General features: G+C 34.8%; 1 protein-coding gene across 1 annotated transcript in view; it reads left to right on the top strand.

Annotated features, from left to right (window-relative positions):
* Window positions 1-26,115, top strand: part of igsf21a (immunoglobin superfamily, member 21a) — a 747,424-nt gene that overhangs the window by 375,578 nt on the left and 345,731 nt on the right. Inside the window, exon 3 of the mRNA XM_030134531.1 lies at window positions 1,282-1,403. Within this exon, the coding sequence (XP_029990391.1) occupies window positions 1,282-1,403 (122 nt within the window). The remainder of the gene's footprint in view (window positions 1-1,281; window positions 1,404-26,115) is intronic.

Here is a 26,115-nt window from a genome sequence, read left to right as displayed (position 1 = left end):
GGAGTTGTCATTATTTATAGGTTATGATGTTATTATTTTACTGGTCCGACCCACTGGAGATCAAATCGGGCTGAATGTGGAACCTGAAAGAACATGAGTTTGACACCCTTGCCTTTTCCATCTTTTTATTTTCTATCACATTCATTACATTTCCTTCTTCTCTACTCCAGACTTTTTTTTTTTTTTTTTTTTTTTACAGTGTGCTACCGTGTTGACCTTTAATATTTCAAATTTGGGGGAGAAAAAAAAAATCATCAGAATGTCTTTTTTTATTGGTCACAGGTGAAAAAGTAATTTATTTCTCCACTTTTTCTTTTTTGGTTTCGGTGTTGTCAACTCCCTGCGCGGAACCACTTAGCAAACTAAGCCTGAGGCGGCGTGTGCTTTCTCTAGAGGCAAAAGGTTATACGAGCAACTCCACGTTCACAGAGAACAATTGTTTGCCCTTATAAATGCAATTTAGCTTTGTCTCTTCACCGGCGCATGTGTACATTATACATTATACAGACTAATCATGAAAATGCTTTGACGTTGTTTACCTCACTGAGGGGATTGGACCGGATCAGAATGATAGCATCTTCACCGGCAAAACGGGAGAGAGATTCCCGACCCACCAACAATTTCCGTCTTCAAAGCAGTATTAGTGGCTCCATTAAAATCCTGTCACCCCTTTTCCTTTATGGCTGTCTGTGGCTTCTGAGGAGAGGAGAAATCACAGTCATTCAAATGCTAAGTGACTTTAACACTCCTGTGAATATTAGAAAGGAAAGAACTACTCCATCATTTACCGTACCCAGCAAAAAAAAAAAAAAAAAAGATGAGACCAGTGTTTTGAATATCCTATCCCCGTACCTCTGCAGTATCTCGTCACAAGCCATTACCTCTGCAGAAGGCAGACTGCTTGACACATACAGAACACCGTACTGTGTCAGTCTTTATTAAGACTTAACCGTGTGCGCGAACACATGCCGCCAGCCGCCTAAGAGATTGTCTTGTTGATGTTATCATGTCAGCGCGTTTTCAGTCCCTTTTCTGCCCTTGCTTTTAGACATTATACGAAATGAGCTTATCATGGCTGTGAATGAATCAATGAGGTAATTGCAGGCAGGAGCATTACACTCTGGGCCACGGGATAACAGTTTATGAGTAGAAGAAGATCTGGAGGTTAAAAGGTTGGCCCCGTCCCATCTATCATTACGGAAATCTTCTCATAAATGTTCACTCTCTCTCTCTCTCTCTCTCTCTCTCTCTTTTTTTTTTTTTTCCTTTTTGCTTTTACAGGTCACAGATGGAGGTACCATCAAGCAGAAAATCTTCACCTACGATGCTATGTTTAATACCAATTACTCTCACATGGAGGACTACCGCAGACGTGAAGACCTTGTGTACCAATCGACTGTCCGGTGAGCCTTGAACATCTTTAATTCTTTCATTTTAACCCATAGAGACCCAAACAGCCACCGGCGACACAAACCATCTACAGATAAAAAAGGTTCAATACCTGTAGATCCACTAATCCAATCAATACGTGTAAGTAATTGGTGTAAAATATCTTTTCACGGTCATCAGATATGACCCATTTGGACGCCCAGAGGCTCTGTAGTTACCGTGGAGACACTGTCATCTTCTACAACATTGATTCACCAGTAAAACCCATGGATTTGGATCAATGACCCACTAATTCTATCAATACATGTAAATAATTGGTGCAAAATACAGTTTGTCATCTTTTCATAGTCATCAGATATGATCCATTTGGATGCCCAGAGGTTCCATAGTTACCGTGGAAACACCGTCATCTTCTACAACATTGATTCACCAGTAAAACCCATGGAGTTGGATCAATGACAGTGAATGGAGACACTTGTTTTTATATTCAGTTGGCAATAACTTTGCTGAAAAAGTCATTTTTTCTTCATCTTTAGTCTATTGTGATATAATTAACTTAGAATTTACTCTGAATTTTCATGAACATCTGCATGATCTGTGAATTAAATATAGGAAAATACATGATTTACACCAAAAAAATACAAAATACAGAGGATAATATTAAAAAAATGGTGATAAATCAGTTTAAAAAGGCAGAAATCGAGAAAAAAAAAAAAAATCCTTTGGGAACTGCCACAAAAGTAGCACTGGGTTCTATCAATACATGTAAATAATTGGTGTAAAATACAGTTTGTCATCTTTTCATGGTCATCAGATATGACCCATTTGGACGCCCAGAGGCTCTGTAGTTACCATGGAAACACCGTCATCTTCTACAACATTGATTCACCAGTAAAACTCACTTAACTTAGAATTTACTCTGAGTTTTCATGAACATCTACATGATCTGTGAATTAAATATAGGAAAATACATAATTTACACCAAAAAAAATGCAAAATACTGATATAAACGGTTTAATACCTGTTGATCCACTAATCCAATCAATACGTGTAAGTAATTGGTATAAAATATCTTTTCATGGTCATCAGATATGACCCATTTGGACGCCCAGAGGCTCTGTAGTTACTGTGGAAACACCGTCATCTTCTACAACATTGATTCACCAGTAAAACCCATGGATTTGGATCAATGACCCACTAATTCTATCAATACATGTAAATAATTGGTGCAAAATACAGTTTGTCATCTTTTCATAGTCATCAGATATGATCCATTTGGATGCCCAGAGGTTCCATAGTTACCGTGGAAACACCGTCATCTTCTACAACATAGATTCACCAGTAAAACCCATGGAGTTGGATCAATGACAGTGAATGGAGACACTTGTTTTTATATTCAGTTGGCAATAACTTTGCTGAAAAAGTCATTTTTTCTTCATCTTTAGTCTATTGTGATATAATTAACTTAGAATTTACTCTGAATTTTCATGAACATCTGCATGATCTGTGAATTAAATATAGGAAAATACATGATTTACACCAAAAAAATACAAAATACAGAGGATAATATTAAAAAAATGGTGATAAATCAGTTTAAAAAGGCAGAAATCGAGAAAAAAAAAAAAATCAGTTGGGAACTGCCACAAAAGTAGCACTGGGTTCTATCAATACATGTAAATAATTGGTGTAAAATACAGTTTGTCATCTTTTCATGGTCATCAGATATGACCCATTTGGACGCCCAGAGGCTCTGTAGTTACCATGGAAACACCGTCATCTTCTACAACATTGATTCACCAGTAAAACTCACTTAACTTAGAATTTACTCTGAGTTTTCATGAACATCTACATGATCTGTGAATTAAATATAGGAAAATACATAATTTACACCAAAAAAAATGCAAAATACTGATATAAACGGTTTAATACCTGTTGATCCACTAATCCAATCAATACGTGTAAGTAATTGGTATAAAATATCTTTTCATGGTCATCAGATATGACCCATTTGGACGCCCAGAGGCTCTGTAGTTACCGTGGAAACACCGTCATCTTCTACAACATTGATTCACCAGTAAAACCCATGGATTTGGATCAATGACCCACTAATTCTATCAATACATGTAAATAATTGGTGCAAAATACAGTTTGTCATCTTTTCATAGTCATCAGATATGATCCATTTGGATGCCCAGAGGTTCCATAGTTACCGTGGAAACACCGTCATCTTCTACAACATTGATTCACCAGTAAAACCCATGGAGTTGGATCAATGACAGTGAATGGAGACACTTGTTTTTATATTCAGTTGGCAATAACTTTGCTGAAAAAGTCATTTTTTCTTCATCTTTAGTCTATTGTGATATAATTAACTTAGAATTTACTCTGAATTTTCATGAACATCTGCATGATCTGTGAATTAAATATAGGAAAATACATGATTTACACCAAAAAAATACAAAATACAGAGGATAATATTAAAAAAATGGTGATAAATCAGTTTAAAAAGGCAGAAATCGAGAAAAAAAAAAAAATCAGTTGGGAACTGCCACAAAAGTAGCACTGGGTTCTATCAATACATGTAAATAATTGGTGTAAAATACAGTTTGTCATCTTTTCATGGTCATCAGATATGACCCATTTGGACGCCCAGAGGCTCTGTAGTTACCATGGAAACACCGTCATCTTCTACAACATTGATTCACCAGTAAAACTCACTTAACTTAGAATTTACTCTGAGTTTTCATGAACATCTACATGATCTGTGAATTAAATATAGGAAAATACATAATTTACACCAAAAAAAATGCAAAATACTGATATAAACGGTTTAATACCTGTTGATCCACTAATCCAATCAATACGTGTAAGTAATTGGTATAAAATATCTTTTCATGGTCATCAGATATGACCCATTTGGACGCCCAGAGGCTCCGTAGTTACCGTGGAAACACCGTCATCTTCTACAACATTGATTCACCAGTAAAACCCATGGAGTTGGATCAATGACAGTGGATGGACACACTTGTTTTTACATTCAGTTAGCAATATCTTTGCTGAAAAAGTCACTTTTTCTTCCTTTTTACTCTACTTTGAGATAATTAATTTAGAATTTACTCTGAATTTTCATGAACATCTACATGATCTGTGAATTAAATATAGGAAAACACATGATTCACATAAAAAAAAGCAAAATACAGAGGATAATATGAAAAAAAATGGTGATAAATCAGTTTAAAAAGGCAGAAATCAAGAAAAAAAAAATCATTTGGGAACTGCCACAAAAGTAGCACTGGGTCCTATCAATACATGTAAATAATTGGTGTAAAATACAGTTTGTCATCTTTTCATGGTCATCAGATATGACCCATTTGGATGCCCAGAGGCTCCGTAGTTACCGTGGAAACACCTTCATCTTCAATAATGTTGATTGTCCAGTAAAACCCATGGAGTTTCAATCCATTCCAATCCAACTTTTATTTGTAAAGCACTTTAAAACAACCGCAGTGGACCAAATTGCTGTGCAGAAGAATAAATAAAACCTAAATAAAAGAATAAAATACAAGAATAGATTAAAAGACATAGAACTGTACCACAAAAAAGAAAACAGTGCTCTACAGAAGAGTAAATGAAACCAAAGTAAAAGAACAAAATACAAGAATACATTAAAAAAAACATAAAAAGCTGTACAAATTAAAAACAACAAAAAAATAAGAACAATAAACCAGTGTCAAATAAAACAACAGAATAAAAATAATACATTCAAACATCTCACACGGTTTCAAAAGCCAAGGACAGAAGATGGGTTTTAAGAAGGGATTTAAAAACAGACAGAGAGGAGGCCTGTCTGATATGGAGAGGCAGATCAATGACAGTGGATGGACACATTTGGTTTTATATTCAGTTAGCAATATATTTGCTGAAAAAGCCACTTTTTCTTTATTTTTCTCCGTTTTGATATAATTAACTTAGAATTTACCCTGAATTTTCATGAACATCTACATGATCTGTGAATTAAATATCCATGATCCAATTATCCTATCAATACATGTAAGTAACTGGTGTAAAATATCTTTTCATGGTCATCAGATAAGACCCATTTGGATGCTCAGAGGCTCCATAGTTACCATGGAAACACCGTCATCTTCTACAACATTGATTCACCAATAAAACCCATGGAGTTGGATCAATGACAGTGGATGGACACACTTGTTTTTATATTCAGTTAGCAATATCTTTGCTGAAAAAGTCATATTTTCTTCATTTTTAGTCTATTGTGATATAATTAACTTAGAATTTACTCTGAATTTTCATGAACATCTGCATTATCTGTGAATTAAATATAGGAAAATACATGATTTACACCAAAAAATGCACAATACAGATATAAACTGTTTAACATCTGTTGATCCACTAATCCTATCAATACATGTAAATAATTGGTGTAAAATACAGTTTGTCATCTTTTCATGGTCATCAGATATGACCCATTTGGATGTTCAGAGGCTCCATAGTTACCGTGGAAACACTGTCATCTACAACATTGATTCACCAGTAAAACCCATGGAGTTTGATCAATGACAGTGGATGGAGATGCTTGTTTTTATATTCAGTTAGCCTATATCTTTGCTGAAAAAGTCACTTTTTCTTCATTTTTCTCTATTTTGATATAATTAACTTAGAATTTACTCTGAATTTTCATGAACATCTGCATGATGTGTGAATTAAATATAAGAAAATACATGATTTACACAAAAAAAAAACGCAAAATACTGATATAAACTGTTTAACATCTGTTGATCCACTAATCCTATCAATACATGTAAATAATTGGTGTAAAATACAGTTTGTTTTCTTTTTTAATAGTCATCAGATATGACCCATTTGGACGCCCAGAGGCTCCGTAGTTACCGTGGAAACACTGTCATCTTCTACAACATTGATTCACCAGTAAAACCCATGGAGTTGGATCAATGACAGTGGATGGAGACACTTGTTTTTATATTCAGTAAGCAATATCTTTGCTGAAAAAGTCATTTTTTCTTCATTTTTACTATATTTTGTTAGAATTAATTTAGAATTCGCTCTGAATTTTCATGAAAATCTACATGATCTGTGATTTAAATATAGGAAAATACATGATTTACACCAAAAAAATACAAAATACAGGGGATAATATTTTTTTTAAAAATGGTGATAAATCAGTTAAAAAAGGTAGAAATCGAGAAAAAAAAAAAATAATAATAATTTGGGAACTGCCACAAAAGTAGCATTGGGTCCTATCAATACATGCAAATAATTGGTGTAAAATACAGTTTGTCATCTTTTCATGGTCATCAGATATGACCCATTTGGACGTTCAGAGGCTCCATAATTACTGTAGAAACACTGTCATCTACAACATTGATTCACCAGTAAAACCAATGGAGTTTGATCAATGACAGTGGATGGAGATGCTTGTTTTTACATTCAGTTAGCCTATATCTTTGCTGAAAAAGTCACTTTTTCTTCATTTTTCTCTATTTTGATATAATTAACTTAGAATCTACTCTGAATTTTCATGAACATCTCCATGATTTGTGAATTAAATATAGGAAAATACATGATTTACCCCAAAAAATGCAAAATACAGAGGATAATATTTTAAAAATGGTGATAAATCAGTTTAAAAAGGTAGAAATAGAGAAAAAAAATCATTGTGAACTGCCACAAACGTAGCACTTGGGTCTTTATGGGTTAAAAAAAAAAACAATTCTGCTTTTAGTCTGACTCAGGACATAATGTGTTGGAATAGACCTGCCATTGGCCACTACTCTATACCGTTCACTATCTGCGCTTTGCATTATTCAAAGCCTCCCTCACCGGGTCAAACAACAGCATCCTCCAAACTGGCAACCAGATGCTGAAAATGTCAGGTTCTGATGAAGCTTTGGATCGTTCTATAAGGCAGACTGACTTCATTCTTTGTGGTGTTTTCCTTTGTGGGGATTTAGGCATTTTAATACTGGGGCTCCCTTCCCCATGTGCAAATGACGGAAAAAAAAATAAATAAAAAAAAGTTTCCCCTTGACACTCTCAAAAAGACACTGTCGCTGCTCTCCTTGGATTAGTGCCACCCAAGACGGTTGTGATTACTTTAAAGAAATACAAACAAGCCCCAGAGTCCCCCCCCACCCCACCCCACCCCCGCCTCCTCTATTCCAGGAAGTAAAATGAAGTGTGAAGAATGGCTCTGGCTATGTGCGACGACTCCACTTGTGTTGTAATACATCCTCTGCCTCTGTTTTTTTTTTTTTTTTTTCTTTTCTTCATTCACACTGCTGGATTGTAAAATTTACTTGTCGAACAACCTCCCTGAGATGTAGTCTGCACAGCGCTACATAACTCCACTTCCAACCATCTGCTGTTGGTCAAACCAGACCAGACTGGAGTGACCGGGCTCAAGGGTCAGTGCATTATTACATGAGGACAGGAGGTACTGGCACATTCTAATCAGCAACTCTGCTCAGGATAAAGAGTTCAGTGTCAAAGACTTAGCAAACATCTGGTCCGGCCAGGCCTTTTTCCAGCTGCAGTGATGGTTCAATCCCAGGTAGCGCCGCTCAACACAAACGCATTACTACCAGATAAGTATGTAGTGCATCGCATCAAACACCTCCTGAGCCTTTATGATCCGATGCATACGCAGCCTCTCTGTGCATGCATTAACAGGTTTTACTGAAAGAGAGCAAGAGATGAAGAATAATACTGAGAGGAATCAGCTGACTTGATTATATGTTAAAGGTGCCGTATGTAGGATTGTGGCCAAAACTGGTACTGCAACCACATCCAAAATACTGTAAAGCACAGGTGTCAAACATGCGGCCCGGGGGCCAAACCCGGCCCGCCAGAGGGTCAGATCTGGCCCGTGGGATGAATTTGCGAAATGCAATAATTACACTGAAGATATTAACAATCAGTGGTGTCAAAATCATTGTAATTCAGGCTCCACATAAAGACAAATATAATCTCAAGTAGGTCAATCCAGTAAAATACTATCATAGTAACTTATAAATAATAATTATTGCAAATTTTCTTGTTGTTTTAGTGTAAAACTAGAAGCACTCGGAGAGCGCAGACCTCCGCCAAGGCTGATCAGTGCCCCCCCCCCCCCCCCCCATGGGCCCCCCCCACGCCAAGGAGGTTATGTTTTTGCCAGGGTTTGTTTGTTTGTTTGTTTGTTTGTCTGTCCGTTAGTGTGCAACATAACTCAAAAAGTTATGGACAGATTTTGATGAAATTTTCTGGTTTGCGCCCCCCCGTGGGCCCCCCCACCCCCGATTACCACCAAAATTTAATCATTTCTTCCTTATCCCATTTCCAACAAACCCTGAAAATTTCATCAAAATCTGTCCATAACTTTTTGAGTTATGTTGCACACTAACAGACAGACAAACAAACAAACCCTGGCAAAAACATAACCTCCTTGGCGGAGGTAAAAAGTAAAATTACATGTAAATGTTTACATCAACAAACTTTCCTTTTTCAAAAAAATGTGAAAAACCTGAATAAATATGAACAATCTTAAGAGATTTAAGTGCAATTTTACCAATATTCTGCCTGTTAGTAAATATTTTGTGTTTTTGTAAATGTAAAGTAAATTGTAATGGACATGTGTAAATGATAAACTGAGGCAGAATATTGTTAAAATTGCACCTGTTTTTCTTAAGACATTTCAAGTTGTCCATGTTATTCAGATTTTTAAGGAAACTTTATAGATGTAAACAATAACATAATTTAATTTTACTTTTGTCACTATTATTATTTCACTGGTCTGGCCCACTTGAGATCTTATTGGGGTGAATGTGGCTCCTGAACTAAAATGAGTTTGACACCCCTGCTGTAAAGTAAGTAAGTAAATTTTATTTATAGAGCACTTTTCACAGCACTTTTCACAGACAGAGTCTTAATTTATATTAATGAGTTGCCCATGTCTTGCAATAATCTTCTTCCCTTATTATTTGCTGATGACACTTGTCTTACAGCCGCTCATGATGACATTAAGTCTCTTATTGCATCGGTAAATAATGAATTACAAACTGTTTCTAATTGGTTCCAGATTAATAAATTAACACTCAATATAAAAAAAAAGTAACTTCATGATCTTCTGCAACAAAAATAAATCCTACACAAAAGAAGAAGCAAAAATATTAATTAATGGAACTGAAATCCGTCAAGTACCTCACACCACATTTTTCGGTGTTGTTCTGGATGAAAGTCTTAATTGGAATAGCCGTATCAATCATGTATGCAAAAGATCAATGAAGATGCTTGGTATACTGAGAAAAGTCTGTCCCGATTCATCGCTCTGCTCACTTGACTTTGTATAATAGTTTTCTGTTTCCATATATGAATTATTGCAATATTGTCTGGTCAGGAACTTATCCAACTTCTCTTAGCAAACTCTTGATAATCCAGAAGAGATTCCTGAGAACAATCTCACTGTCTAGTACATACGAACCATCTGGACCAATTTTTAGGAAATATTCAATACTACCCGTTCATGAACTCAGTGTTTATCACTCATGTTTATTTGTGCACAAGTTTATCAATAATAAGCAAGATCTTCCGGACACTTTTCATAATTTTTTTAGTTTTTCATTCGATTTACATTTATACTCAACTAGACATAGCGACAATCTTCATTTACCCTTCTGTCGAACATCTGGTCATCAATTTAATATTTTATTTAGAGGTCCTAAATTGTGGAACAATCTACACATGTCTCTGAAGTCTATATTGTCATTTACATCTTTCAAAAACTCACTGAAAAAACATCTCCTGTCCTGACTTTTTCAGTGTTTTCTATATTGTTATTTGTTGTTTAATTATTGTTTTCTTATGTTTGTACGTTCTATTTCTTATTTATAGTAGATGATGGGAGTGGAACTCTGTACAAGCCCTTTGGGCTTCGTTCCCTCCCTGCACTGTTTTTATTACGCTAAATAAATAAATACAAATACAAAATACAAAGTGCTTTATCAAATCAAATCAAAATCAAATCAAATTTACAGAAACCCAACAGAATCCTCCAGGAGCAAACACTTGTGACTGGTGACAGTGGTGAGGAAAAACTTCCCTTTAACAGCGGAAACCTGGAGCAGACCCAGACTCCTAAAGGATGGCCGTCTGCCTTGACCAGTTGGGGTAAAAGAGAGAGAGTAAAGGAGGAGAAAAGAGAGAGCGATAGAGATAGAGAGAGACTGGGGGAGAGGGGGGAGGTAGGGGGAGACACATGGGGTACATGTAACACTGTAAAGTAGCAACTTTACATTGCGAAAAACGAATAAAACAGTGCAAGTAAAATATAAATTAGAATACCCGTGAAACACAGTAAAGTACCATTAAAACCACTTTAACCCTTTCATGCATAGTGGTCACTACAGTGGACAGCTACTCTACAGCTTTAATCTTGTATATTCATGGGTTTTGTTGTTTTAGTTCCATATCAACCAACACAGTGGACACTTATGCATCATCTCATAAACTGCAATTCATACCATTATTGTAACTTTGCTGTTCTTGATTGGTTCTTGAGTGGAAATCAATTGTTAATATTTATTTTTTGCACATTATCTCGATGAAGTGAGTAATAATTAGTATTACAATATGTTAAAATGTGAGAAAACATCAGATTAGCTGCATTAAACATGGTTTCATTTCACTGTTTTCATATCACTTTATGATATTTGGTTTTAAATACATGTTTCTTTGCTTCAAGAATAAACTTCATGGTGTAGCTGAGAGGACATTTTTGTAACTCCGTGAAAAACAGGTTGATTTAAAAAAAAAATTAAATCACATTGTTTTTTTTTTTCATGCCTAAAGAGGAATGAAAACAGTCAGGGAAAAAAAAAGTCTTGATTAAGGTTCTCATAATTCATGCATGAAAGGGTTAAAATATGATGAATACAGTAGAGCGTGGTATCCCCTCCGCCTCCCCCCAGACTAGGGGTTGCCAGATCCAGCATGAGCGTCTACTACCAGCGTTTCCACTAATCCTTGCCACCACACCATAAATTTCATTAAAAAAAATCATCACTAGACTTATACATATGAATAATATATGAGGCCAAGACAAACGTCCTGCCTGCTCCAATGAAAGTTTGCAAATATTCAGGAGGTTGGGAAAAGGTAAATGAGCCTTAAATTAAACCGGCATTGGTCTTCAAATTATTCTCCACTCTCAAAAGCATCTCCTCCTTGTTTTGTTTCTCACTAGCTGCTTTTCCATTGACCCTAAAATTGCACAAATATAACTTGTGCATAAAAATATTTCGCCAAAAGTCTCATTTTTTGATCAAAAGTTTTTGCGCTGGCAAGAGGTGGTTTTTCGGGCATAGCGCAAATGGTATATCACACAAAACTGCAATGGAAAGACCTTTTTTCGCAACTAGAGTCAGGTGAATTAAAAAAACGGATGCTGACGTACGTTTCAACAAGCGAAGAAGAAGAAGAAGAAACATGTCACGGTATCTGTGGACACACCAGGAAACCCAATCATTTTTTAAATTTAGTATGAGATAGAGGGGTAATATAATAATAATAATAATAATAATAATAATAATAATAATAATAATAATAATAATAATAATAATAATAATAATGAATATATCTGTAAATCAACACCATATTTACATTTGTCGCAATGTTTATGGAATGACTTCTCATGTGCTCTCACGATAATAAATAAACAAATCATCGCATTTGTGATTTAATGGAAAAACTGACATTATGCACTTCTTTTTTTTTTTGATATTTAGTAAATATCGGTAAAGTTTTGCACAGATGTCCAATGGAAAGGCGACTACTTTGTCACAATGTATTTGGGAATAATAAGAGGCCTTTTAGATTTTTTAACATCTCATTTTTCAATTAAAAGTTTTTGCGCTAGCAAGAGGTGGTTTTTCGGGTGTAGCGCAAATAGTATATCACACAAAACTGCAATGGAAAGACCTTTTTTAACAACTAGAGTCAGGTGAATTAAAAAAACAGATGTTGACGTACATTACAACAAGCGAAGAAGAAGAAGAAGCATGTCGCGGTATATGTGGACACACCAGGAAACCCAATCATCTATTTAATTTAGTATGAGGTAGATGGGTAATATATAATAATAATAATAATAATAATAATAATAATAATGAATATATCTGTAAATCAACACCATATTTACGTTCGTTGTCATGTTTTAGGAATGACTTCTCATGTCATCTCGCGATAATAAATAAACAAATCATCGCATTTGTGATTTAATGGAAAAACCGACATTACGCACTTCTGTTTTTTCGATATTTAGCAAATATCGGTAAAGTTTTGCGCAGATGTCCAATGGAAAAGCAACTGGTGATATCAGTATTTTAAAAGAACATGATTCCTTAATGTCTGGTGTCATTCAAATCCATGTTATGATTACTGGGAACAGAATTCCTACATACAGCACCTTTAAAGGCATCATGGGGACTGTCTTGTTTTACCCCTGGCCGCGACAATACGGCCGCCAGCCGTCTGCCCATCTCCTCATTTCTTGCTGCTTCTGTTTTGACTCTCCTTGTACTGCGGATATCCCCGTCTGAACGTTCAGCGACACAAAGGAAATGCTGATCACACATTACACCTCCGACTTAATTTGAAACTGCACTGCTGCACACTTTGCATCCGTTTGGAACTATACTAGCTTTATCGTCGCATCTTTCCTCCGCTGCTTTTCTTTGATTCAGCTTATTTACATTGGTTTTTTGTATTCTTTCTGGGTTTTTTTTTTTTTTTCTTCTTTCATCCCCCTGTTTCCTCATGTGTGGTGCGTCTGCCCAGCTGAGGATGATTTATTTGGACAATGCTACAATCCCTTTGGGAGAGTATGCGTTGGAATGGCGTACACACTTACATGCACACAGATGTTGAAGCATAAATGCATGTACAGAGACCCCCACACTTGGACACCTGTACATACAGAAAAGGGATGGAACGATTACCGGTAGAACGATAAATCGCGGTAAAATTACCGATGGTTAGTATCACCGTGTAAATTCTAATTATCATGATAACCATGTTTGATTACAGCATTTTGAAAGAGAGAGAATCTATCTATCTATCTATCTATCTATCTATCTATCTATCTATCTATCTATCTATCTATCTACACTGCAAAAAAAACCCATAAAAAAACAGTATTATTCTGGCAGCAGGGGTGCCGAAAAAATTCTGTCAAATAACGGAAAATAACCATCTCATAAAAATACGGTAATTTTCCATAATTATAATACATGTTTTTTGCCCTAACTTTACATGAGATTTTGCTTTTTTTTGACTTTTTAATGTTTAATAAAGAATGTTTACATGTATTAAAACAATCACATTACCTATATATATATATATATATATATATATATATAAAAATAATTTTCAATGAGACTCAGTTGTACAATCCACTGATAAAAACTGTATTTGGACAGTTTATCAGTGCTTATACATGTTATACATTCACAAAAATACATTTATTCAACATTTTTGTTGTGAAACCTCCTGTAATTACACAAGATATTTGTCAATTAACAAACAAGTCTTGTTAAACTTACAGAACAAATACTTCTTTTACGGTTAATTGTCAGTGATTTATCTGGTTTTATTTTATTTTTTTACAGTATTAAACTTTAAATTAACCATTTAGTCTCATAAATTATTATATTATATATATTATATTATTATAATTAAATTCCAGATGGTTAGTATTACTCTGTAAATTCTAATTATGATGATAACAATGTTTGATTACCGCATTTTGTAAACGAGAGAATCTATCTATCTATCTATCTATCTATCTATCTATCTATCTATCTATCTATCTATCTATCTATCTATCTATCTATCTATCTATCTATCTATCTATCTATCTATCTATCTACACTGTAAAAAAAAACAAAACATAAAAAAATAGTATTATTCTGGCAGCAGGGGTGCCGAAAAAATACTGTCAAATAACGGAAAATAACCATCTCATAAAAACACGGTATTTTCCATAATTAAAATACAGTTTTTTGCCCTCACTTTACATAAGATTTTGCTTTTTTTTTTTTTACTTTTTAATGTTTAATAAAGAATATTTACATGTATTAAAACAATCACATTACCTATAAATATATAAATAAATAATTTTCAGTGACACTCAGTTGTACAATCCACTGATAAAAACTGTATTTGGACAGTTTATCAGTGCTTATACATGTTATACATTCACAAAAATACATTTATTCAACATTTTTGTTGTGAAACCTCCCGTAATTACACAAGATATTTGTGAATTAACAAACAAGTCTTGCTAAACTTACAGATACAGTTACAAATGCTTCTTTAACGGTTAATTGTCAGTAAATTTATCTTGTTTTATTATCTTTTTTTTTTTTTTTTTTTACAGTGTTAAACTTTAAATTAACAGTTTAATCTCATCAATAGAAAAGAAATATTGTGAAATTATGATACATTTGCAAATGTAGTTTAACTGTATTTTTCTGTGAAAAAAGAAAAAAAAATCTTTTAAAAGCTTGAAATTTTATGGTTATTCACAGTTACAGTTTTGTTCATGTTATTTTACATTTGACGTGTAAAATCACAGTATATTTTTGTCATTTCATTGATATTTTCCTGTATCTTAAAAATACAGGAAAAATCTGTAAAATAAACAGTGAAAATTCTGTTAAATAACAGATTTTTTTTTTTTTTTACGGTGTATAATGATAAACCGTGGTAAAATTCCAGACAGTTAGTATTACTGTGTAAATTCTAATTATGATAACAATGTTTGATTACCACATTTTGAAAGCAAGAGTGAATCTATCTATCTATCTATCTATCTATCTATCTATCTATCTATCTATCTATCTATCTATCTATCTATCTATCTATCTATCTTTAATGCACATTTGTATGTTTGATGTTTACATGTTAGTATTTGAATGTTTCTGATATAGAGAGTACATTGTGCCTATTATTATTATTATTATTTTTTTTTTTTTTTCAAAATACAACTTGGTTAAATTATTTCAGTGTGTATAAGTACTTTTTGAACATTTTGAACACATTTCAACAATATCAAGATAATAATGGTAACCGTGATAATTTTGATCACAATAACCGTGATATGAAATTTTCATATTTTTTCGTCCAAAAAACAGAAATGGAAGAATGGAAGAAAGTATATCATACAGCACACTGAAGTGGTGAAATTTTCAAATGAAGCAGCGAGAGAAACAGTTGAATATACCTGACCTGTATCTGTATCTGAATGCTTAGCCTGTGTTAGTCACCCAGAGAGAAATATGGACTCCTGCCAGAGTTTTACTTGTAGGGAGGAAAAATTCTCCCATATACCGGTCATGGTCCCACTTTCATGGTGCAACAGAGAAGCTCAATACTACTAAGAGATACAAAAAAAATGCTGAATTTTTACTCACTATAATCTTCCATTACCACCTGAGAATGGTAAATCTTCTGTACAAAGCTCTAGCAGTCTGACAAATCCACTTGTACAACCAAAAACGAACGCTTCAATATTCAGTATCTTTTATAAACTCAGAGCATTTCAGAAGAAAACTATATTTTTAGCATTTTCTTTTTTGTCCTTTTGTGCAATATTTTCTTTTGAGCACAATGTGATTATTTTTTCATAATAGACTAACAACATAATAGTGGTGACTTTTTTTTTTCTTCTTCTCCAAAGCCTGCTTTTCACATTAATAGACATTCTCATAAGTGACATTGATATTGACTTCATTGCAAAATTGTCTAGTTTTGCTCGGCTGTGACAGCTATTAGTCGTAATCTGTCAAAGAATGGAAGCAGCTGTAAATTTCTAGTCAAGTGCCAATACATAGATGAGTCCTTGTAAGACAAATGACATGTCTGGCGGTAGCAGACACTTGATGTTTCAAAGACCTCCACTACACCAAATCAGAGGAGTTAGAATATCGACTGCATCACCTTCCTTAAAAAGGTACTTTTTAAAACACAGGTGTCAAACATGCGGCCCGGGGGCCAAATCCGGCCCGCCAAGTTGAGCAAAAGTTGAAAAAAACATCCATTGTCCTGATTTATTACATTTTTATAGTAGATGAATATTAATATAATTTTTTCGACCCACAGGCGGGCTGATAGGGCTAAAGGGGTTATATTAAATGTGTACAACACTGAGCATTCACACCATAAACAAAAAAAATCAACAACACCAAAAACATATCTACCATCTCAATTCAATATTCCGAAATGATTTTAAATTTGAATAATTTTTTAAAACTTTGTCAAAGGAGTGATTAACTTATATGCATCATCAGGTCCATTCCATAATTTCACACCCCCAACCCCAGTCCATCTAGACTTCACATTTATCCTCACTTTAGTCCATTCACAAATATAAAGACCTCTGAAACTACAGTTACTCTCTCTTAATTTAAAGAAATCTTGAATGGTATTTGGAACAACATTAATTTTTACTTTATAAATCATCTCTAATATTTTAATATATACAATATATACACTACAAACAAAAAGTTATGGATAGTTCTCTTTTTTTTGTCGTTTTGCCACTTGTAAATAAAACTATGTCTGGTCATTAAAAAAATGTGTTTCAATTCAGTTCCTACACAAAAAGGAAGAAGTGCTGTGCAAGAATCCCAACTGAAAAAAATAGCCCCAAAATTAAAAATATCCTTAACTTTTTGTTGGCAGTATATGTTGTATTTAAGGTTTGAAGTGGAAATATAAATAAATTATTAGTAGCTTCAAAATATCGTACTTTATTAATTATTATGACAGTATATAACAATATAAAGATCTCTGATATTATAATTACTCTATCTTCATTCAAAGAAATCATGAATGGTATTTGGGACAATACTATTTGTATCCCTCATCTTCCACATACCTAATTATAAATAAATAAATAAATAAATAAATAAATAAACACACACACAGGGTGGGGAAACAAAATTTACAATATTTTGAGGCAGGGATTGAAAGACAGTGTATGACCAATTAGTTTATTGAAAGTCATGAGAATTTAAATCTTCAAATCATATTTTACTGCATTTCTAACGGTCTTGTTGTCTACCTCAACTTCAATTGCCATTTTTCTCATGGATTTGGTTGGATCCTTTAGGAGTTTGGATTTGAGATCTTTAATAAAAGCTTTGGTACGTTTTTTGTTGCTTCCTCCACTTCCAGACTTTCTGGTAATAGTTTTGCTCATAGTCATTCTCTTCTTTCCATTCTAAACAGTCTTTATGGACACTCCAACTATTTTTGAAATCTCCTTTGGTGTGACGAGTGCATTCAGCAAATCACACACTCTTTGACGTTTGCTTTCCTGATTACTCATATGGGCAAAAGTTTCTGAAAAGGTATGGATAATAGTGTTAGGTATGATTATGACATCAATATATGTTTGGGTTCAAAACAATTGACGTAGTGCCTGCTGAGAAAAAACAACTAAATGTTCATTGTAAATTTTGCTTCCCCACCCTGTATATATATATATATATATATATATATATATATATATATATATATATATATATATATATATATATATATATATATGTATATATATATATATATATATATATATATATATATATATATATATATATATATATATATATATATACACAGTACAGGCCAAAAGTTTGGACACACCTTCTCATTCTTTGCATTTTCTTTATTTTCATGACTATTTACATTGTAGATTCTCACTGAAGGCATCAAAACTATGAATGAACACATGTGGAATTATGCACTTAACAAAAAAGTGTGAAATAACTGAAAACATCTCTTATATTCTAGTTTCTTCAAAGTAGCCACCCTTAGCTCTGATGACTGCCTTGCACACCCTTGGCATTCTCTTGATGAGCTTCCAGAGGTAGTCACCTGAAATGGTTTCCACTTCATAGCTGTGCCTTGTCAGGGTTACTTAGTGGAATTTCTTGCCTTATTGATGGGGTTGGGACCATCAGTTGTGTTGTGCAGAAGTCAGGTTGATGCACAGCTGACAGCCCTATTGGACAACTGTTAGAATACATATTATGGCGAGAACCAATCAGCTAAGTAAAGACAAACGAGTGGCCATCATTACTTTAAGAAATGAAGGTCAGTCAGTCTAGAAAATTTCAAAAACTTTGAATGTGTCCCCAAGTGCAGTCGCAAAAACCATCAAGCGCTCCAACGAAACTGGCTCACATGAGGACCGCCCCAGGAAAGGAAGACCAAGAGTCACCTCTGATGCTGAAGATAAGTTCATCTGAGTCACCAGCCTCAGAAATCGCAAATTAACAGCAGCTCAGATTAGAGACCAGATGAATACCACACAGAGCTCTAGCAGCAGACACATCTCTACAACAACTGTTAAGAGGAGACTGCGTGAATCAGGCCTTCATGGTCAAACAGCTGCTAGGAAACCACTGCTCAGGAGAGGCAACAAACAGAAGAGATTTATTTGGGCCAAGAAACCCAAGGAATGGACATTAGACCAGTGGAAATCTGTGCTTTGGTCTGATGAGTCCAAATTTGAGATCTTTGGATCCAACCGCCGTGTCTTTGTGCGACGCAGAAAAGGTGAACGGATGGATGCTACATGCCTGGTTCCCACCGTGAAGCATGGAGGGGGAGGTGTGATGGTGTGGGGGTGCTTTGCTGGTGACGCTGTTGGGGATTTATTCAAGATTGAAGGCAACCTGAATCAGCATGGCTACCACAGCATCCTGAAGTGACATGCCATTCCATCCGGTTTGCGTTTAGTTGGACCATCATTTATGTTTCAACAGGACAGTGACCCCAAACACACCTCCAGGCTGTGTGAGGGATATTTGACCAAGAAGGAGAGTGATGGAGTGCTGCGCCAGATGACCTGGCCTCCACAGTCACCGGACCTGAACCCAATCGAGATGGTTTGGGGTGAGCTGGACCGCAGAGTGAAGGCAAAAGGACCAACAAGTGCTAAGCATCTGTGGGAACTTCTTCAAGACTGTTAGGAAACCGTTTCAGGTGACTACCTCTTGAAGCTCATCAAGAGAATGCCAAGAGTGTGCAAAGCAGTCATCAGAGCTAAGGGTGGCTACTTTGAAGAAACTAGAATATAAGAGATGTTTTCAGTTATTTCACACTTTTTTGTTCAGTACATAATTCCACATGTGTTCATTCATAGTTTTGATGCCTTCAGTGAGAATCTACAATGTAAATAGTCATGAAAATAAAGAAAATGCAAAGAATGAGAAGGTGTGTCCAAACTTTTGGCCTGTACTGTATATACAGGGGTTGGACAAAATAATGGAAACACCTTCACCTCAAGATGATAATGCCCCAATCCATACAGCTAGAATTGTTAAAGAATGGCATGAGGAACATTCTAATGAAGTTGAGCATCTCGTATAGTCCCCAGACCTCAACATTATTGAGCATTTATGGTCAGTTTTAGAGATTCAAGTAAGACGTCGATTTCCACCGCCATCGTCTCTAAAAGAGTTGGAGGGTATTCTAACTGAAGAATGGCTTAAAATTCCTTTGGAAACAATTCACAAGTTGTATGAATCAATACCTCGGAGAATTGAGGCTGTAATTGCCGCAAAAGGTGGACCTACACCATATTAAATTATATTTTGTTGATTTTTTAAGGTGTTTCCATTATTTTGTCCAACCCCTGTATGTATATATATATATATATATATATATATATATATATATATATATATATATATACACCTCTTTTGAAGTATATTTATGCACATACTTTTCATTGTTGTTCTTACTTTATGTATATGTTTATATTTGCATTTATTTATAATATTCTAATTGGACTGAGAGGTGAGAACTGCAGAAGGAAGGATATCAGCCCCTGCACCTTTAAGTCTTAATACAATAAACTGTAGTGGATTGTCTTTTTTTTTTTTCCTTTTTACACCATATTTGATTGACAAACCTTGCCGTCACACCTGCAATCTCAGGAGGTAACGCTTCCTCAGTAAGGTGTTGCAGTAATTGATAAATATTTTCAGTGGCAAGCCACATTAAGAATGTCTTTTTCAATTTTATTTAGATTAGTTGCAAATTAAAAATGTTCCTTGTGATATCTTTTCGCTCTATCTTAAATAGAAAGCGCAGGTACTGTGCACTGAGGCTTTTCTGCATGAAAAAGAGAGGATTTACATGCAATGAGAGGAAGTATTTTGATTATATTGAGCAAAAGGGGTGACAGAAACATGACGTGTGCTTCTTTCCGCTGGAAATTAAATCATACCAAATCTCTTTTTGAAGATAGTGAAGGATTTTCTTGCCAATTTCATCACAGTTGAAAAAAAAAAAAAAAAAAAAAAGGGTATTATGTAAGCACGTAACATGGGTGTTAAGTTTTTTTCCTCTTAATTTGCTTGTGAATAAAAAATACATTACTATTTCCTGTGCATTAAATGTGGCTTTAGAGCTACAAAAATCAATGAAAAGACTTTATTTAGGTGTCTTTTTTTCCCCTGTTTTCCCAGTAATGCCTCTGTGCTTTCTACCATTTTCCCGCTGAGCTCTTCTCTGTATATTTGTGAGGATTTGAATTCACAAACGCAGTTCTTAGCATCACAAACAACAGAACTGGAGCTCAGTGGATAAGAACAGAGAGATGAGGTACATCAGCACTTTCTATAGTGTAACCAGCGACGAAAAGCTAATCAAACCTCTCTCGGCACTCACAGAATCCCAGCATTATCCCTGTCATTTTGTTTCATGCTCATTCCTCAAGGAAACATGGGTGATTTCACACCTCTCAGCATCCTTAGGCATTTTTATTATTTTTTTTTCTCCTTCTGCTTTTCACTAACTGTATGCTAACTCACAGTATTCATTCCTGACCAATTCACCCATAATGCCTTAAGCTCCAAAGAGTATCTGACAATTTGCTAGTTAATTTGACGCAGACACTGACTGTATGAGCTATCAGGCGCCGCTCTGTCAGGACTGCTTTTTTTCACTCTCTGTCTAGGCGGTTGCATTCGCTTGCATTTGTAGGCAGGAGGAGTTCAGGAGGAAGGCCTACATAACAGGAAAGAGCTTTCAGATGCAACTCCAAGGGGACAATCGATCACTCTTTGCGGTGTGCTGTTTTTGCTGCTCCTCCATGGGGGCCCATTGCCATCGATCTCCAGCGTGTATGTGCTGTTTGTGTGTGTGTGTGTGTGTATGTGTGTGTGTGTGTGTGCAGGGGAGATCTTGTGCCGTGTTTAAGGTGATTTTCTGAAAATAATTTATTCATTTAATTACCCATTTGCTTGGTTGTTTATTTACTATATCTGAGTAAAGCCAGGGTGCCATTTGTCCAAAAAACCAAAAAACCAAAAAAAAAAAAGAGGGGGGGGGGGGGGGGGGGGGGGGGGGGGGGGTAGTTATACAGGGTAGGGAAGCAAAATGTACAATATTTTGAGGCAGGGATTGAAAGACAGTGTATGACCAATTAGTTTATTGAAAGTCATGAGAATTTATTTGCCACAAGAAAATGTACATAATAGAAAATGTTTTTATTCTATGTGTCCTCCTTCTTTCTCAATAACTGCCTTCACACGCTTCCTGAAACTTGCGCAAGTGTTCCTCAAATATTCGGGTGACAACTTCTCCCATTCTTCTTTAATAGTATTGTAATAATAATAATAATAATAATAATAATAAACTTTATTTGTATAGCACCTTTCATACAGAAATTGTAGCCCAAAGTGCTTCACATTGATTGAAAAAAATACAATATTAAAATACATTAAGATTTGATTAGAAATACAATAAAATAAAAAATAAATATAAAAACAGCGCACATTAAAATATTTGATTATGCATAGAATTTTTGAAGTGCAAGAAATAAGATGAAATTTGAGAGAAATACAATGAAATAAAAATAAAAGCAGCGCACATTAAAATATTTGATTATGCATAGAATTTTTGAAGTGCAAGAAATAAGATGAAATTTGAAATACAGTAAAATAAAAAATAAAAACAGAAATACAATACAATAAATAAAATTAAAAAAAAAAAAAAAAAAAGCACATTCCTGGTTCCTGAATTGTGACCCCATTTTTATCTCCTTTCAAAGGCTAATGAGAATAAAAATGTTTTTAATTTGTATTGTAATGGCAAAATTACTTATATCCATATATATTCATATATATTTTCATATATTTCATATATCATATAGGTATTTCAGATATATTCATGTCACTGTGTATTATAGAGCAGTTTGGACCTCTTTTGTGTTGTGTCCACAGTAGAAGGCCAAACCAACATTTCTTATAGGGGTTTTATCTCTAAGTTCCTGACACTAACCAAAACACTTTCCACACATCATAATTTTCTCATGGGAGACAGAAGACTACAGGGTGGTTTGTATTTTTGGGTTCAGACCGTCTCAGTCTTTGTCTGAGGGGTATCCCTTTCTATGGAGCTCCAAATAAAGGGATTTCTTTGACACTGAACGTTTGAACTTATCCTTCTTTATTATAGACGAATTAGTAGAGTAATATTTTTTCCATAATAATTGGTGTCAGAAGTGGGATAGCTGAAGATCCGCCATGTGACACTCGAAGGCGTCGGACAGGTTAGCCACCAAGAATCCACCATCTAGGGATTCTCCTCTACCTCACTGAAAATCTTAAGAGACGAGAGGGTCTGACACCTGGAGTGAAACTGGTCGACTTCACGTCTATTCAACGAACTCAATACTCTACTTCCTCGTCTGAAGGGTGACTTTATTATAGACGAATTAGTAGAGTAATATTTTTTCCATAACAGTATCTTCTAGACTTTCTTGTAATAGTTTTGCTCATAGTCATTCTCTTCTTTACATTATAAATAGGGGTGGGCAAGTTAACGCGTTATTACCGCGTTAACGCATTCATTAAATAATGCCAACAATTTTTTTTATCTCACGTTAACGCCGTTTTATTATTGTTCTGCCTTTCAAGCAAGTCTTAGTTGATTTATACATACGGACTCTTATTTTGAAACTCATGCTTTTATTTTGCCGGTCCACACACCGGTGCTGTGTGTATGTGCCAGCTGAGAGGAGAAAACCGGCGAACTTTACAAGTAATGCTGATGTTTAAGCTAATTTGTTTATGCAAGCAGTCGGAGATGGGTTGCTAATTCTTTCTGCAGGCTCATGCTAAGTTTATGTAAATTCATTGATTGTGTTTAGGTCTAATATGTCAGCCTTTGAACTAACCTTTACTCATTTACGATGTGAACGTTGTATTAGCAGTCGTTTTATCTCTATGCTAACTTGAATGGGAAAATCCATAGACACGCTAACGATTAGCAATTACAGGTTAATTAACAGGTTAACTTTTTATTCAGCAACAAAGGTTCACATCAGAGATATTTGATACTATTCTTTCTTACAACAACTGAACATAAAATACTCACAGGCAAACGTTTTTGGGGCCATACAAACAGAGTGAAAGAAACATGTCTGTTAGTTCTATGTCCGAACTAACTACGGTAACACGGAAAGGACAAAACATACGTTAGTGCAACTTATTCTGACCACTTCAGGGCCCCTTTTACTTGCTTTGAACAACTGAACATCCCATATTATTGGGCTTATTAGTATTAGTACTTATTAGTGGGCTTAAGACTCCTGTCAGTCACTCACAACTGTAAATACACTGGTAGGGACATAAACATGTGTAAAAGTAGTGGTTTTTTTCATGGACATTTTCATTTTAAATGTCTTCAGATGGTGGGGGGGAGAAGGACACAGATGTTTGGAAGCACTGACGTGCAATTATTTTTATCACCGGAGTACTTCCAGTCTGGAATATCACTGAAAGGCTATACATGCTGTTGATGCGTACCCCCCCCCCCAAAAAAAACTATGTGATTAATCGCGATTAATCGCAGAAAGCCATACGATTAATCGCGATTAAAAATTTTAATCGCTGCCCACCACTAATTATAAACAGTCTTTATGGACACTCCAACTATTTTTGAAATCTCCTTTGGTGTGACGAGTGCATTCAGCAAATCACACACTCTTTGACGTTTGCTTTCCTGATTACTCATATGGGCAAAAGTTTCTGAAAAGGTATGGATAATAGTGTTAGGTATGATTATGACATCAGTATATGTTTGGTTTCAAAACAATTGACGTAGTGTCTGCTGAGAAAAAAACAACTAAATGTTCATTGCAAATTTTGCTTCCCCACCCTGTATATATATATATATATATATATATATATATATATATATATATATATATACAGGGTGGGGAAGCAAAATTTACAATCTTTTGAAGCAGGGACTGAAAGACAGTGTATGACCAATTAGTTTATTGAAAGTCATGAGAATTTAAATCTTTAAATCATATTTTATTGCATTTCTAACACTCTTGTTGTCTACCTCAAGTTCAATTGCCATTTTTCTCATGGATTTGGTTGGATCCTTTAGGATTTTGGATTTGAGAGCTTTAATAAAAGCTTTGGTACGTTTTTTGTTGCTTCCTCCACTTCCAGACTTTCTCGTAATAGTTTTGCTCATAGTCATTCTCTTCTTTCCATTCTAAACAGTCTTTATGGACACTCCAACTATTTCTGAAATCTCCTTTGGTGTGACGAGTGCATTCAGCAAATCACACACTCTTTGACGTTTGCTTTCCTGATTACTCATATGGGCAAAAGTTTCTGAAAAGGTATGGATAATAGTGTTAGGTATGATTATGACATCAATATATGTTTGGTTTCAAAACAATTGACGTAGTGCCTGCTGAGAAAAAAACAACTAAATGTTCATTGCAAATTTTGCTTCCCCACCCTGTATATATATATATATATATATATATATATATATATATACAGGGTGGGGAAGCAAAATTTACAATCTTTTGAAGCAGGGACTGAAAGACAGTGTATGACCAATTAGTTTATTGAAAGTCATGAGAATTTAAATCTTTAAATCATATTTTACTGCATTTCTAACAGTCTTGTTGTCTACCTCAAGTTCAATTGCCATTTTTCTCATGGATTTGGTTGGATCCTTTAGGATTTTGGATTTGAGAGCTTTAATAAAAGCTTTGGTACGTTTTTTGTTGCTTCCTCCACTTCCAGACTTTCTCGTAATAGTTTTGCTCATAGTCATTCTCTTCTTTCCATTCTAAACAGTCTTTATGGACACTCCAACTATTTCTGAAATCTCCTTTGGTGTGACGAGTGCATTCAGCAAATCACACACTCTTTGACGTTTGCTTTCCTGATTACTCATATGGGCAAAAGTTTCTGAAAAGGTATGGATAATAGTGTTAGGTATGATTATGACATCAATATATGTTTGGTTTCAAAACAATTGACGTAGTGCCTGCTGAGAAAAAAACAACTAAATGTTCAGTGTAAATTTTGCTTCCCCACCCTGTATATTGGTTTGTACTTATTCCTGCATTGTTGTGTGGATGGAGATAGTTTATAAAATGAGGGTCATTTGGTCGTTTGGCTTGTTAAACAGTGTGAACTAAAGTGGTGTTATTTTTGAAGAAATAGAAAAGCTGAGGTCAACAAAAGAGGCATGAATGGAAACGCTGTGAGAACAAATATATCTGCACAAAGAAAAGAAAAACTATAACACACGCTGACCCTCAGTGAATAAAGCGAGCGCTCATACACATACTGTAAATTCCCACCGTACTTA

Source organism: Sphaeramia orbicularis, chromosome 5 (assembly GCF_902148855.1).
Source record: "Sphaeramia orbicularis chromosome 5, fSphaOr1.1, whole genome shotgun sequence".
NCBI lineage: Eukaryota > Metazoa > Chordata > Actinopteri > Kurtiformes > Apogonidae > Sphaeramia > Sphaeramia orbicularis.
This window is presented reverse-complemented; position numbering and strand designations above follow the sequence as displayed.